Source organism: Oryctolagus cuniculus, chromosome 7 (assembly GCF_051225735.1).
Source record: "Oryctolagus cuniculus isolate XC-2025 breed Fujian yellow rabbit chromosome 7, ASM5122573v1, whole genome shotgun sequence".
In the NCBI taxonomy this organism is placed as follows: domain Eukaryota; kingdom Metazoa; phylum Chordata; class Mammalia; order Lagomorpha; family Leporidae; genus Oryctolagus; species Oryctolagus cuniculus.
Window position 1 is genome coordinate 32,048,097 of NC_142873.1, and position 16,672 is coordinate 32,064,768.

The window sequence follows — 16,672 nt, forward strand, 5'->3', positions numbered from 1 at the left end:
ACGGAAGGGCAGGACCTGGAGCAACTCAGAGAGAGCTGGACCAGGGTGAAGCCACCACCTGGGTCCAGGAACCCTGGGCTGGCTTAGAGCAAGACCACAGACCCCCAGGTAGGGTGAAAGAACAAATAAAAAACAGAGGGGGCTTTGAGCAGACGGGGACCTTCCAGGGTGCCCAGAGCAAGCCACCAGCAACTGCAGATTGAATTCTGTGAGGAGCCAACGTGTCCTCCAGGGACCCTGGTGGGGACCTAAGGGAGACCTGGGTTAGTGTGAGGAAGGAGTAAACAGCATGATTCTTGGGACCCAAAGCCAGGGGAAGGACTGTGGCCATTGCAATGGATACCGGCACTAAAGTCAAGGGCTGGCAGGGTCTTGTTTCATAAGCAGTTACTGCCTTGTCCCACCCCATCCTGCCAGAAGTGAAGGGGGCACCCTGGGAGCAGGGAGGGGAGAGAGGAAGGAAGAAATTGTGAAAAAGCCATTTGTTCAAAATTGAGTAAAAAAAAAAAAAGTACATTGGGGCCAACGCTGTGGTGTAGCGGGTAAAGCCACCGCCTGCAGTGCCAGCATCCCATATGGGTAGCAGTTTGAGCCCCAGCTGTCCTATCCAGCTCTCTGCTATGGCCTGGGAAAGCAGTAGAAGATGGCCCAAGTCCTTGGGCCCCTGCACCCGTGTGGGAGACTCGGAAGAAGCTCCTGGCTCCTGGCTTCGGATCGGCGCAGCTCCGGCCGTTGCGGTCATTTGGGGAGTGAACCAGCGGATGGAAGACCTCTCTCTCTGTCTCTTGTTCTCTCTCTGTGTAATTCTGCCTTTCAAATAAATAAGTAAATCTTAAAAAAAAAAAAGGCAAGTACAGCCAGTGAGGATGAATGTCCTGAGTGACATGTAGTATGCTGTCTACCCCTAATGAGTCACTGCTTACTCTCCCTAGCTCTTCCGCTTCCCACATCAGCTTGAAGACCAACTGCAAGCATGAGTGGCACTGTAGACTTTTGAGCAGAACTCCCTGGGTCTCCTTAGTCATTTGGGCTCCAAGGTCTGTGTCTCTACCATGAGCCACTCCAGGACCCCTAAACTTAATTAAAAACAAAAACCTGTCCTAGAATACAGACCGGAGCTGCTTCCCAATGGTCAGACTAGACAACTGGTCTCCCTGCTGCTTAGTCATGTCCACCTCTGCCCCACCAATGTTGCTTAGGTGGGCTTGGCAGCACCGCCCGCATTGAGCCTGCTTGCTCCTCTTAATGTCATGAGCAGCTCCAGAGCAGCACATTCGCACCTTCCAAGGGGGCTCCCCCTGCCAGGGGCTCCAGGTGCCCCCCGGCCCCTCCCTGACTGTGTTACCTTCGTTGATGATCTGTTTGGCAGCCACAGCAGAGGAGAGGTGAATGGGCTCCATGAAAATGCTCTCTGTCTCTGCGTCGGAGACCATCGAGCGCCTAAGAGGAGAGGACACGCGCGTGAGAGGAGCCGGGCAGCGTGGGAACGGGAGGTGTTCTTTTTAGATGGGGACGCTGCACCTGAGCTTAGCCATAGGAGGAAGACGCGGGAGATGAAGGGAAGGGTTTCTCAGTTTCAGGAATCTGGGAATGCAGGAGAGGCACAATTGCCCAGCCATTTCCAGACCCGCGTTGGCACCTCTGTGTGGGAGTGGATGTGTAACGATACAGAGCATCAGTTGTGGGTGGGACCGTGAATGGGTGTGGTTGGGGGAGACCCACCTCGTGTGGCTTCACTTACTTGCATGTCCTATTGTCCATGTTCCCCTCTTGTCTCCTGTTCCTCTGCTAGCAATAATATGGGATGTCCATGACTGTGCCTCTATTAGAGTTCTGCTGGATTGGTGGGCTGGGTGGTTTGCCACAAGCCCCTCTACTCCCCATGGTCTTCTCCCTGCTTATGCGGCAATGAGCTAACAAGAAAGGCCTGGAACAGCAGCAAGTGCAATGCTGATGATGTATATGGGTGCCCAGGTCCTGACTCTGAGTGCGAGAAACCAAGGATCAGACTGAGCCTAGGAAGGCAATTAAACACCTTGAGTAAATGTCAAAGTGGCTTCTACCAAAGAATTCTGACGCCGTATCAAGGAGATTTGGAGGAGCATGGAGAATTAGGGTAGAGACTAGTGTTAGGAGCACACTATAGTCCACTAGTGAACTTCTCCCTAGTGGGTACTCCTGTTTTCCTGGTGTTGCAGTGAACTTTGAGGTTTTTGTTTGTTTGTTTTTTGTCTTTGTCTTTCCTTTAGGTTCAGAGAAGTTAAAAAAAAAGTAGGGAGATTTAATGAGTACCTTCTTAGAATTTAATTCTGACAAACTCCTCACTAAGTAAGTATTAATATTCCTGTTTTAAACATGAGGGAACTGTGGCTCAGAGAGGCCAATAAGTTTGCTCGAGGCAGCCAGTGAATGGAAGGTTTGGGTTGTAAACACAGGGCAGCCCTGCTCTATGTCCAATCTTGTCTTCACTGCAATACACTGATTCCATGCAAACTGGAACAGAGAGGTGAGGGGCTTGGAGGTAGCAACCCCAGTTGGATTTCCAGGCCCACGTAGACTTAGATATAGAAAAGTGCTTTACAAGTACTTGTTGAAAACAAGAATGGGTAGACGGACGAATTGAGCTGAGTACAAGTGAGTTGAGCTGAGTCCACATGGACTTAACAAAGCTAATTTGAGCTAACGTGGCGTTAAATCAGGATAAATTGATGGGCAAAACCAATTCTTCTACAGGAGGCATCCAGACCAGAGTCCCCCAGTGGGAGAATGACATGCTCAGGACCAGCAAGGTCAAGGACAGATGCCCTTGCTGGAGAAGAGATAGCCTAGGACTCTACCCAGGTGGTCAGGCCTGTCCGTGCAGCCTAAGGGACAGCATGGTCCATCCTTCTCCTTGCCCCATGGTTCCTGGGAGTTTCCTGAAAGCAACTTTGTGGGATCGCTCGGTGGGGTCCCTCCCAGTCTAGCACCAGATCCTCCTTGTGACCTGAAGACGCATTTCCAAGTAAGCATGACTGGAGTGTGGGGGTCGACTCATGGTCAGGTTTGTGGGAAATTATCCCGGGAGGTCAAAACCAGAGAGGTCTTTAGAGGTCTCCCTGCTTGGTGAAGGTTAAAGACTAGCCTCTCTGGGAAGGGTAGGAGTGGCTCTGTAAAGTACAGACCAGGCGCTCTTATTTACTTGCTCCTGTGACTCCAGCCCATGAAGTTTGGTGAGTAGGAGCTTGATGACCGAGTAGTAGATGATGCACAGACAGACGGATGGCTGGATGAATGGACAGCTGGCTGGATGAATGCCTGCAATAGGCTAGGTATGAGGCAAGGTGTCCACACACCACCATAGGGATCCAAGCCAGAGGTCTGCAAGGCCCTGTTCCCTTCCTCCTGTCCAGCCTCAGCTTGCACTGGGTTCTCGCAAACCTTTGGGCCACCCATGCTAGCCCAGTTCCCCTCTGCTCAAGAACTTGCAGGAGCCCCTTTCTGCGGCTTGGCTGCCCCGTCTTCCCCCTTCCCTGCCTTTGAGACCTCGCTTCTTTAGGGAAGTCTTCCTTGATCTTGCACTTTATATGGCAGACACAATTTTACACTTACTTGCGAGACTATTTGATGAATACCTGTCAGACCCTCTGTGAGGGCGGGACCACGCCTGGGCATTGTGTTGATGGTTCTGTGCCCCCATCAGTGAGTACAATGTCTGGCCCAGAGTCCTTGCTAAAGAGATGTTTTCTGACTACCTACCTGACCCCATTTGTCTTCAACAGTACTATATTGCAGGGGTGTGGTGGTGGTCTCAATGATTTGAACAAGATTTATGAAGTATTTGTTACACACTCATTGTGTTACTGGGCTACCCATAACAAGCCTCAAAAGCAAAACCAGGATCTTGGCTATGTTTGGTCTATGTCTACTCTGCCCTTGGGAGGCCAGCATGCACATAGCCTCTGAGGCCTATTGATAACAATTAGCAATTTTTTTAGAGTGGATTAAGGGGGACCCAGATCTGCGACACTCACAGAGAAAGGTGGAGGTCTCTGTATGCTTTGCTTGAATTTGGGTGGTCTCTGTGATGGCCCTGACCTGTAGAGTATGTTGACATGATCCTGGGCCAGCTTCTGAGTCTGAGTCATAAAGGACACCCCCCCCCCCCCCCCCAGCCCTTGGCACTCCCTGGGAACTCTGAGCTGCCATCTTAAACATTCGGCTACCCCCACACCAAGCTGCAAGGGACACCAGGCAGCCTGGGGAGGAGCCTCTCAGAGGCGGGCCCTTTAGCCTGTCAGGCCACCCCTGGCTGATGCCACACGAGGCAGAGACAAGATGCCCAGCCACATCCTATCCAAATCCTGACACCCCCACCCCTGCCCCAGAGAGAAGCAAAATAAAATCACTGTCTCCACTCTTTAAGTCTAGGGGAATTTGTTAAGCACCAATAGATACCAGGAACAGTGCTATTCTAAGGGTTCAGAAGTGAGTTTGGTGCAAATGCTAAGGCCTACTTTTTTGCTAGTTGCAATAGAGGATCTAATAGATACTAGTGATGCACTGAACTACAGGTGGTGTAGGTGGGACAAAATAACGCCAACGTGGAAGAGCAAAGCCCTGCCTCTGGACCCAACCCTGCGGACCCTGAGTCTGGGGACTGAAAGCCAGTCTTCATTTTTCAGGCATCCACATTCCATAAAACCAGAGCCAGAGCCTCAAATCTTATAGGCGTCCATGGCAACAATATTTGTTAAGGGAGTTTAATTATGAATAATTAATATGACATCACTATTAATAAAATATTGATCATTTTCTTTATTTATTAAAGGTCAGTATTACGTGAAACAAGATCTGGGGAGAAACCGAGCAGGAGAAATCCCGGCTGAGAAGTCCTCTGCCGCTGCGGGGACCGGAAAGACGTCCTCCTGACAGCCCCTGGTTTCCCCGCGTGCTCAGTGTTCTTTGTTCTTCTGCACCTCTCCGGGGCTCTGCATCCAGAGGAGGCTTTCTGGCCTCTGTAATCTGTATTCCCAGCCACCCACAGGCACTGAGAGTAGCCCCAGGAGGCGCCCTCACCTGTCAGGTGTGCGGAAAGTCCCCACAAAGATCCTGCCCTGACACCATCTACCTAGGAGCTCTTGATCAGATCATCACATTTTCCCCGAAACAGCACTGACTGAGGTTCTGAGGACCTGGCTGTAAGTGACAAGTATCCGAGACAGAAGCTGCCTTCAATGCACCTGAACTCTGAGGCCGTCGGTTTGACAGTGGAGGATTTGAAGTTCAAATTTGAAAACAGAAATGACTGAGAAACTTTGGGTGGAAAAGACTGAACTTTGGCTAATGAACCAGCCAATCTAAGAACCCACACGTGAAGGTCCTGCCCGGTACACACTTGAGAAGGGGGTAGCTTCATCACTAAAAAAAAAAAAAAAAAAAAAAAAAAAAAAGAGGAGGATGCAGAACAGGGTCCTACCACCCCCCTCCCCTAGCTCCTCCCCAGCTCCTGATGCTGCCACTGTGTGCACCAGTAACCTAAGTTCAGTGATACCCAGCGCGGAATGTGCTATGTAGATTACAAATGCTTTTACGAGTCGGCTGCCTTGCAGGGAGATGTACACCGAATAGTCATGCAATTGTTTTGCCGGGGACACAGTTTATTAAGTTAATAAAGAAGAGTGTGTGAGTCAGACCTAACAGGACCCTTGTTTTCCCCAGAGAAGCAGGACTGCAGAGAAAGACAGGAGGAAGGACGGAGAGCGCCAAGCAAGCGGCCCTGTTTGTATTTGCAAGGTCAGGGAGCTGGCAGCCCCGAGGCTTTGATTTATGACCATGTCTGTGCTCCACCCGGTGCACCTGCGATGGAACGAAATGACACTCACACCCTGATTAGAAAGCAGCGAGGGCCCGGCTGTTCACGACAGACGGCCGAAAGAGAGGGTCCAGGATCGATAAGAACCTCATCACAGGATCAGGAAGCAGCCGCTAAGAAGCCTTGAGGGTGAATTGCAAGAGAAACAATAAAGGGGATTCGATGCACTTCCTCAGCGAGAGCAGGAGCCGGTGCAGCCTCCTTTAAACCCACGCTTTTCAAAATTGCACGCTGTGACCCATTAGTGGATCATAAAATCAAGTCACTGCGTCTTGCCTGGCATCTGAGGGCTGGGGAGTTGCGGAGAGGATGGGGCCATCCATTGTAAGGGTAAAGCTTTTTTAAAAAAATGATTATATACATACATAAAGGTACTTCAGAAAAATTTGGAAAATTGAGTTAAAAGACAATCTTATTTCTAAGGAAGATTTTTTTTTGGAAATCCACGCATTTGAGGGATCTTCAAAAAGTTTATGGAAAATGTCTCTGATGAAAAAAACTGCGTGCATTTCCAATTTGTTTGCACCAGAACGAGCCGACCTTTTCATTCCATTCCCAGGCCCTTGGTGACATCCCTTTGCGCGTGAATATATCCTGAGTGGAGATGCAAATACAATGTCCTACTGTAGATCACAGTCAGCAAAGTGTACAAGCCACTGCCTTAAACCAATCATGTGTGGAATGGGGGGGTCCTATCACCCAGAGCCCCTCCCCCGCCCCTCCCCCGCCGGCCACCTCCTGTCGTGAAGGGCTTTGGAATGCAGTGGACGTGGAGTTCCTGGATGGGGCTGTCTTTTTTTGATTTGGTTTTTATGAAAAAGACCGATGTTTCAGCGCTCCCATAGTCACTTCACAAATAGTGGCTGCACACGGCGAGGTCCAGGCACTCAGGAAAGGAGAAGTCAGTAAAATAACGGACATCGATTTTCAGCAAGCAGCTTCCATCATGCCTACCGAAAGAGCCGAGGTGGAGAAATGTTCAAGGGAAATGAGATGCAGGAGGGAAAGGATGGCGAGGAGGAGCCTTGCCCAAGGAAACGTGACAAGGAGCGGCAGCATTTACACCTCCTGTCCCCAGCCTCTCCCCCAGCCTCCAGGTGCTCACTCGCTGTAGGCGGGCAAGAGGCAGGAGTGAAGAACTTCACTCCAACTGCAGGGGCGTCTTGGCCAGATGGCCACTGAGCGCCAACACGCTGCAAAAGACTGAGGGATTCGGGTCTGAAAAAGCAAGAAATGGATCCGACTCGGAAAGACGTAAAGGGAAACAGGATATTCTTCAGATGCGGGACAAGAGAGAGACAGTGAACTCTTTGCTCCTTTTATTGGAAGGACACGGCCCTGAAGGAAGAGAGCGAGGTGGAGGCTGGCCTGCCTGACAATCACGCTGACTTTTCACGCTGGGTCTGCGTGGGTGACTGCGGGGGTCTGAGACAGAGGTTGGGGATGGGCGAAATCCTTGCCCGGCTGCCCCACTGCACAGCCGATTCAAATTCCAGTGTCAACTCATGAGCCACCGGGGTGGGGGAGTGGCATGTGGCTTGCTGGGATCTCCAGCCGCGGGTCTTCCCCTGAGAGCGTCTGGCTGTGAACTGGAGGTATGTGAGTTCAGTGCCTAACTCATCTGGTCACTGGCCACGCCCCTTCTTCGGGCCCTTCATTCACCCCAGGATGAGATTTAGAGATGAGATGCCCTGCCCTGACAGCAAGCAGGCTCCACCCCCGAACGAGTTTCCCCTGGTTGGTTGGGAGCCCTGGGTGAAGGCTGGCAAAGCCCTGCCTTCATTCCACAGGGAAGAGGGCAGCTCTGGCTGCCAGGGCTGTCGTGGGATGCCTGTGTCTCCCAGAACCTGCGAAAGTCATCATCTCTGGGAAGAGCATCATTGCAGACGCAGTGAAGTTACAGATCCAGAGATGAGATCATTCTGAGTTAGGGTGGGCTCCAGAGCTTCCTGGAAGAGACGGCAACACAGAGAAGGCCACTTGAAAGCGCGGTAGAGATTGGAATTCTGCTGCACCACAAGGCGAGAGGCACCTGTAGCCAACAGGTGCAGGTGCGGGGGAGAGACGAGGACGGGGTCTTTCCTGGGGCGGAGGGAGTGTGGCTTTCCCACCACCTTGGTTTCTAACTCCAGCCTCCAAAACTGTGAAAGAGTAAGTTTATGTTGTGGAATTTGCTACAATCGCCCGAGGAAACTTGTACAAGAACTAAGTGTCCTATGGTGAGATACTTGCTGACTTGGTATATATTTAATTTGAAATTAGCTAAAGAGATAAAACAAGAAGGCTAGAGTTTTAGGCACTTAACAGTTACAGAGAGAACTGTTCGGTAGGGGGATCAGTTGTAAGAAATGATGAGCTGAGGCTTAGAATACTGTTTTTGTTTGTTTTAAACTGCAGATGTAAAGACTCTGTGGGTGGGACTCAGGTTAAATACAAGTTGTTGACAGGGCTGGGCTGTGGCATAAAGGGGTAAAGCCACCACCTGCAGGGCTAGCATCCCATTTGGGTGCCAGTTCAAGTCCTGGCTGCTCCACTTCCAATCCATCTCCTTGTTTATGGCGTGGGAAAGCAGTGGAAGATGGCCCAAGTGCTTGGGTTCCTGTTCCCTAGCAGAAGCCCAGAAAAAGGTCCTGGCTTCTAGATGCTGCCTGGCTAAGCTCTGGCTGTTGCAGCCACTTGGGGAGTGAACCAGAGGATGGAAGATTGATCTCTCTCTTTGCCTCTTGCCTTTTCTCTATAATTCTGCTTTTCAAATAAATGGATTTTTTTAAACTTAACTTTTTTTTTAAAGTTTATTTTATTTATTTGAAAGAGTTACAGAGAGAGGTTGAGACACCGAGAGAGAGAGATACAGAGAGAGGTTTGCAGAACCGAATGCAGGAGCCAGGAACTTCTCCTGGATCCCCCACTTGAGTGCAGGGGCCCAAGGATTTGGGCCATCTTCTGCTGCTTTCCCAGGCACGTTAGCAGAGGACTAGGTTGGAAGTGGAGCAGCTGGGACTTGAACCAGTGCCCATATGGGATGCCTGCACTAGAGGCCAGAGCCTTAACCCACTATGCCACAGTGCCAGCCCCTAAATAAATCTTTTTTTTTTTTTTAAGTTTGTTGATATCATGAGTTACTTAAAGGAATCAATTGTCTAATATTTTTCTCTGGAACGAAAAGGAAAGAGAACTATTTGACATTTATCAAATATCTATCAAATATATCAAATATATAATGTTTTTTAGTCTCTGCCACTGGGTGAAACTAGTATTCCAGGTCTGTGATTAAGTAACTGATATAAGTTCTCAAGGCTAATATGTGGGAGAGCAAATCTGACCTTCGTTTTGGCCCTGACCACATTACTGAAGTTCTTTTCTGCACACCAGACGGCTTCCTAGGAGAGGAATAATTTTTCATGCCTTAAAAGTACAACTTTATATGAGATATAATTAATGTATGAACAGTACATATTTAAAATGTAATTATTGGTTGGGTTTGACATTTGTATACATCTCTGAAGCCATCGCCTCACCCGAGAGAGGCTATCCACCGTCCCACAATACTTACTAGTGCTGCTTTGTAAGTCCCCCCTGCCCTGGGCTCCCCAGGCAACTACAGATCTGCTTTCAGGAACTAGAGAGGTTGGTTTCAGTTTTCTAGAATTTTCTATAAATGGAATTATCTAGTCCACCTCTTTTCTTTGTCTGACTGCTTTCCGTCAGCAGAATTATTTTGAGATTCAACCATGGTGGTGTACGAATCAATAACTCATTTCTTTGTATTGTTGCATAGTATTCCTGTGATAAATAACGTCAGCGTGTTCACCATTTACTTGCTGATGGCCATTTAGGTGCTGTGTCGTTTCTTGGCCTCAACAAACGGAGCCGACATTCGTGTAACAAGTCTGTACGGATATGGGCTTCGGGTTCTCGTGGGCCTGGATCACACAGCTGTATGTTTAGGTAGGTGTATGTTCAATTTTGAAGGAAACTAGCAGGCCATTTATTATAAGATGGCTGCACCATTCTATAGTCCCACCAGCGATATTGGATGTTTTCGACACTTCATGATACCGACAATATTTGCTGCGATCTTTTTAAGCTTAGATGTTATACTACCAATATATTGGTAGCTCGTTGTGGTTTTAATTTGCATTTCCCTAACGACTAAGGAATTTGAATATATTTTTACATGCTTCTTTGCCTTCTACATGTCTTCTAGGTGAAGTGTGAGTTCCAATCTTTTGTCCATTTTTAAAATTGGGTTGTTTTCTTATTATTGGGCTTTGAGACTTTTCAAAAAATATATTCCAGATACAAGTTCTTTGCCTGATACATAATTAGCAAATATTTTCTCCCAGTCTGTGGGTTATCTTTTTTAAAAATCGCTGCACTCTCTTTAATCAAGGCTGATGTAGGCCTGGTCCTGTGCAATACAGAGAGACTGATAGAACAATAACTCAAAAGCCCGTGTAATTTAACAAGTCTATAGCTCAGATGTTATGATGACATTGTGGCAAGAATTAGCCCATGAAGTGCCGCCATATTTGCCTTTGCAATGTCTGAAAATGGCTAGCTGATCAAGTATCCTCTTTTAGAAACCAGTTTCTTTGTCTAAAATTACTTGAAAGAGAGAGAGAAAGAGAGAGAGAGAGAGAGAGAGAGAGAGAGATCAATTTTCCAGCCACTGGTTCACTCCCCAGTGCCTGCAACAGCCAGGGCAGGCACACAGAACTCAATGTGTGGCAAGGACCCAAGCGCTTGTACCAACACCTGTTGCCTGCCAGGTACACATCAGCAAGAAGCTGGCATCAGAAGTGGAGCTGACCTGCTAAGGCAGTGGAAGAGGGCCACCCACATGGGAGACCCTGATGGAGTTCCTGGCTCCTGGCTTTGGCCCGGCCTAGCCCTGATCATTGTAGTCATCTGGGGACTGAATCAACAGACAGCAAATCTCTCTCTCTTTTGTCTGTGTCTCTGTCTCTCCCTCGATCTGTGTAATTCTGCGTTTCGACAAAATAAATAAATCTTAAGGGAAAAAAAAGGCAGTGGAGAAGGGGCCCAGAGTCAGGCACAGCAATGTGGAATGTAGGCATCCCAAGCAGCATCTTAACCACTGTACCAAAGGCTCAGCCCCTAAAATCTGATTTCTAGGGAGTGTGCATGACTAAGAAGAGCATCAGTACTAGTGGGATTCAGCAACAGGCACTGAGAACGCTGGGAAAAGTTGCTCTGTGCGTGGGTCGGTGTGTGAAGGAAGTCAGCACCCTCCACGTGTAACTGGGTCTTTCAGGACGAGCCTGATTTGGCCTAGGAAGGAGGACTGGCTGCCGTAAGGGCCAGGGACCAAATGACATCAGAACTCCCCAGCCATCCCTACCTGTGTCCTGCAGCAGGCCAACCTTAGGGAAGCCTGAATCCGGTGGACTTCCCTGCGTCCCACCTCCCCGCCCCTGGCTTCTCCCCTCGCCCCTACCTTTGCACGGTGATCACTGTTCACCTTCTTCCACTGATCATTTGAGAAGTTCAAGCACTTCACAGAGCTAGTCAGCTAAGAAAATGCATGTTTTCCTAGGAAGCGTCTAAAGGATGTGTAACAGGCTGTATTGCTCTAGCCTCCTAGGAACTGTACGGTTCCTCATGTCGTTTAAGCATCCTATATCCTTAGTGACTGTTAGCTGCTGAAACATTCCAGCACTCATCTTCCGGGGCACACACCTGCTTCTGAGAAGTGTGTTTCAGGAGTGAGCCTGAGGGGGCAGAGATGGATGGACACAGGGTCAGCTTTTGTAGAGACTGTGGAATAGCTCCGAATGGTTTTTACTAATTCACACTCAGCAGCAATGAATGAGAGCTCCAACTACTTCACAGCCCCATTAATATTAGCTGTCATCACTCTTCCATTTCAGATATTCTGGTGAGCACATGGGATTCCTGAAGTCTGATGTTGATCTGAATTTTTGTTTTTTCTTTTTCTGTTTTTATTCGTTGCTACCTTGGTTCTCCTGTGGCCAGAGAACATGATCTGTATGGTTTCAATCACTAAACGTTTGTGTATGCGTATGAGCCTTTGGCCTAATGGTTAAGCCGTCAGCTGGGATAGCCACGTCCTATATCAGGGTGCCTGGGTTCGAGTCTCTGCTCCACTCTCGATTCCAGTTTCTTGCTAAGGCACACCTGAGCAGCAGCAGGTGACGGATCCAGCGGTTAGGTCCTCGCCACCCACACGGGACACTCAGTTGCAATCCCAGCTCTCAACCTTGGTCCCCAGCCAGCCTGGGACAGTTGCAGGCATTGAGGGGGTGAATTAGCAGTTGGGAACCCTCACTGTCTATTCCTCTTCCTCTCTGTTTCTCAGAAAAAAAAAAAAAAAAGATAAATAGCCGGCGCCGTGGCTCACCAGGCTAATCCTCCGCCTTGCGGCGCCGGCACACCGGGTTCTAGTCCCAATCGGGGTGCCGGATTCTGTCCCGGTTGCCCCTCTTCCAGGCCAGCTCTCTGCTGTGGCCAGGGAGTGCAGTGGACGATGGCCCACGTACTTGGGCCCTGCACCCCATGGGAGACCAGGAGAAGTACCTGGCTCCTGCCATCGGATCAGCGCGGTGTGCCGGCCGCCACGCACCAGCCGCGGCGGCCATTGGAGGGTGAACCAATGGCAAAGGAAGACCTTTCTCTCTGTCTCTCTCTCTCACTGTCCACTCTGCCTGTCAAAAAAAAAAAATAGATAAATAAAATAGGAAAAACAAATAAATAGCTTTGTTCCTATATGAATGACTCAATATATGACCTGTGTTGACAAATGTTCCATGCGCACACCATCAGACTGGACTGTGTATCCTGCAGGTGGTGGTACATATATATGCCAATCAGGCTAATATTGCTCTTTGCTTTGTTCAAACTTCCCATATTCTTAATCATTTTTTGTTTCTTTCTATCAATTGCTGAGATAAGTTTTTTAAAAATACATTTGGGGGCCAGCATTGTGGCATAGTAAGTTAAGCCATTGCCTACAAGGCTGACATCCCACATGGGCATTGGTTTGCATCCCAGCTGTTCCACTTCTAATCCAACTCCCTGTTAATGTGCTTGGGAAATCAGCAGAAGCTGGTTCAAGTTCGTGGGCCCCTCTGCCCACATAAGAGACCTGGATAAAGCTCTTTGCTCTTGGCCTCAGCCTGGGCCACCCCTGGCCCTGTGGCCATTTGGGGAGAGACCCAGTGGACAGAAGATTCTCTCTCTCTCTCTCTCTTGCTAACTCTGCCTTTCAAATAAATAAAACTAATACATATGTATACATATATATATATATTTGACTAAGATTATGGATTTTAATTCTTTCTTCCACTCTGTCCATTTTTTCCTTTATGTGTTTTGATGCTATGCTATTACATCACAGAAATTTAAAACTATGTCTTCCTGGTGGACTGAACCTTTGATCATCATGAATGTTCCTCTTGTATCTAGCGATGCTTACCTTAACATCGACTGTGTCTGATACTGGTATAGCCTGAAGTCTAGGCAACAACTCAGGTGAGTACGGCAGGAATTGCCAACAATGTGCAGATGCCTCTGGGACACAGGCCACCAGCTATTGAGAAACCCTCAGCTGGGGCTGGAGCTGTGGTACAGCCGGTTAAGCCCTCCTCCCATATGGGTGCGGGTTCGAGTCTCAGCTGTTCCACTTCCAGTCCAGCTCCTTGCTAATGTGTCTGGGAAACCAGTGGAAGAGGTGCCAAGTCCTTGGGCCCCTGCATCCACATGGGAGACCCGGATAAAGCTCCTGGCTCCTGGCTTTAGCCTGACCCAGCCCTGGCAGTTGCAGCTATTCGGAAAGTGAACCAGTGGATGGAAGATCTCACTCTGTCTCTCCTTTTTCTCTCTCTGTAATTCTAACCTTCAAATAAATAATCTAAAAGAAAAAAAGAAAAAGAAACCTCAGCCTTAAAGTCAGTCCCAACCTTCGAGGCTGTCCAGTTGCCTTGGAGCAAAGACCACATATCCCTACACAATCAAACAGTGGTGTCATGCCATGAAATGCTGAAGTTATGAGCCACGGTCACTGGAACAGGGCAGCACAAGTTTTCTATTCTCTGTTAACCTTTGTTTATCCTTTTTTTTTTATTTTTTTTTATTTTTATTTTTTGACAGGCAGAGTGGACAGTGAGAGAGAGAGACAGAGAGAAAGGTCTTCCTTTTTGCCGTTGGTTCACCCTCCAATGGCCGCCGCAGCCAGCGCGCTGCGGCCGGCACACCGTGCTGATCCGAAGGCAGGAGCCAGGAGCCAGGTGCTTTTCCTGGTCTCCCATGGGGTGCAGGGCCCAAGCACCTGGGCCATCCTCCACTGCACTCCCGGGCCACAGCAGAGGGCTGGCCTGGAAGAGGGGCAACCGGGACAGAATCCGGCGCCCCAACCGGGACTAGAACCCGGTGTGCCAGCGCCGCTAGGCGGAGGATTAGCCTAGTGAGCCTCGGCGCCGGCCTGTTTATCCTTATTTTTAAGGCGTGTCTCTCGTAAACAGTATGCAGGCTTTGAAAACAATTAAATCTGACCGTTTTGTCTTTAACTGGAATATTTTGTCTATTTACGTTTAATGCAACTACTTATTTATATTTAAATGTGTCATTTATTGTTTTCTTCTCAGACGTTTGCCTTTTCTTTCTTTCCCCTTTTTGGATGGATTATATTTTATGATTGCATCTTCCTCTCGTTAATTTGTTAAACATTCTGTTGCGAAACCTTCTAAGAATTACACCAGAGGGGCTGGTATTGTGGTGCCGTGGTCTATGCTGCCATTTGTAACGCTGGCATTCCGTATCAGAGTGCAGTTCACGGCACACCTGCCCCACTTCTGATCCAGCCTCTTGCTGATATTATTGGACTTCTCACCCAAAGTTACAGCTTCAGTCAAGCTTTCGAGATAACTGTTATTAAACTTAGACAAGGGAGTGAAGAAATAAATCAAGGTTGATTGTTATGCCTAGGAAAGACTCCAAGCGTGTTGATTAATACATGGAATTATCTGACCTGCATAATCAGAAACCTATTGTGTTTTTGAAGGGATCATACTTTCAAGGAAACAGTGTGCTCTAAAAAGCTTCTCAGATAAAAAATACATCTTTTTTTTTTTTTTTAAAAGGGGTGGGCAGCATTATGGTATAACAGGTTAAGTTTCCACCTGCAGTGCCAGCATCTCATATGGGCTACAGTTTGAGACCCAGCTGCTCCATTTCCAATCTAGCTCCCTGCTGATGTGCCTGGGAAAGCAGTAGAAGATGGCCCAAGTGCTTGGACCCTTGCACCCACGTGGGAAACCTGGAAGAAGCTCCTGGCTCCTGGCTTCAGTCCAGCCCAGCCCCAGCTGTTGTGGGCATTTGGGGGCTGAGCCAGTGGATAGAAGATCTCTCTCTCTCTCTCTGTCTCTGTCTCTCTTTCTCTCTAACTCTGCCTTTCAAATAAATAAAAAATTAAGACTTTAAAAATTACAAATAATGAGCTTTGGGGGCAGAATAAGCCTCAAAACAGCCCCTGGGCCCCCAAACTTCCATGCGCAAGAGTCTGTGGAAAGAAATTCCACTGCCATCACTGAAGAGATCCTGTGCAGCCTCACCTAAGCAGCAGCCATGGAGCATAATGGACATGAAAGAAGACCCCGAGGCTGGAGCCAGAGGCCAAGAGAATGGCAGGTAAAGTAGTTCCTCCGGGATTGGGGAGTCAAGGTTATCTCCAGGGGGTCCCTCAGATCTGGGGCAGACAAGCTCATTCATTATATGACTGCTGAATCTCCCAGCCCTCTTTTTATAACACAGGACCTTTTCCTGCAGTGTTCCTGGCCGGACCACCAAGTGCTGCCTTCCGACCCAAGGGAGAACGTGCGTACCCACCGGAGAACCTAGACTTTGGAACCATATATGCAGCAGTTGGTAAATGGGATTTGAAGTTGTCTCCCTTGGGAGGCAGCAAGTGTGTCCTATGAGTGGGAGCTAAGGCAACACAGGTTGAGTGGCTGGGACTGCTGTCTGTTGATGGACTCACTGTTCTTTCTCCTGGGCCCATGGCCCCCACTTCCTATCCGCTCTTGCAAGAAAGCGTGGCCTCACTAAGTTCTAGCCAATGGGATATGAGGGGCGATGACGTGGCCATTTGCAGATTTGGTCCATAAAAACTTCCTAGAAGCTCTTCACGCTCTTCCTTGCTTTGTCTGGATGCTGACAAGCCCAGTGCCATTAAAAGCCACGCTTAGAAAAGGTGGCTACAGACGACAGAAGGAGCCTCAACTTCCGAATCGCCACTCAGGTGCCGGTGGGACTTACTGAGCAAGCAAGAAAGACCCACCTAAGTCCTTCTCGAAGCTGTCACCTGTGCTGACCACAGGCTAAGCTACTCCGCTTCACCCAGGGGTGCACAGCAAGGGCAGGGTGTATTATAAATCTCTCAGTCCTGACTGTGCTGCTAAGTGGGAACACACTGAGGGATTTTAAAGGAGAAATCTCCCGAGTTCCACTTGGGCAAAGTGCTCTGGCCTGCGCGTGGAGACCCAGCTGTCTTGCTCTTGTCTTACTGCAGTGGAGAGGTGTTTTGAACTCTGATTCAGGAGCCAGCAAGACCCCAGGAGCACAAGGAAAAGGCAGTCAATCCAATCACAGGCACGGAGAGGTACAATCGCCTTCAGCAAGTTTAGCTGCGCCTTCCCTTCCCTTACCACAGACAAGGAGACGCGGGCTCCGTTATTTAAGTGAGCCTTCATATAAACTTGGCGACAGAGCTATCAGAAGTCAGGGCTCTGCTATCGTTGCTGGCCGAAGAAAATGGACAGGCACACGCCCCGTGGTTTT

General features: G+C 48.8%; 1 protein-coding gene across 2 annotated transcripts in view; it reads right to left on the reverse strand.

Moving 5' to 3' along the window:
• The window catches only part of STYXL2 (serine/threonine/tyrosine interacting like 2), a 36,314-nt gene that overhangs the window by 12,754 nt on the left and 6,888 nt on the right, over positions 1 to 16,672 (reverse strand). For both annotated transcript variants that reach the window (XM_051858409.3, XM_051858408.3), the window contains one exon: positions 1,346 to 1,440. In XM_051858409.3, the coding sequence (XP_051714369.1) occupies positions 1,346 to 1,440 (95 nt within the window). The remainder of the gene's footprint in view (positions 1 to 1,345; positions 1,441 to 16,672) is intronic.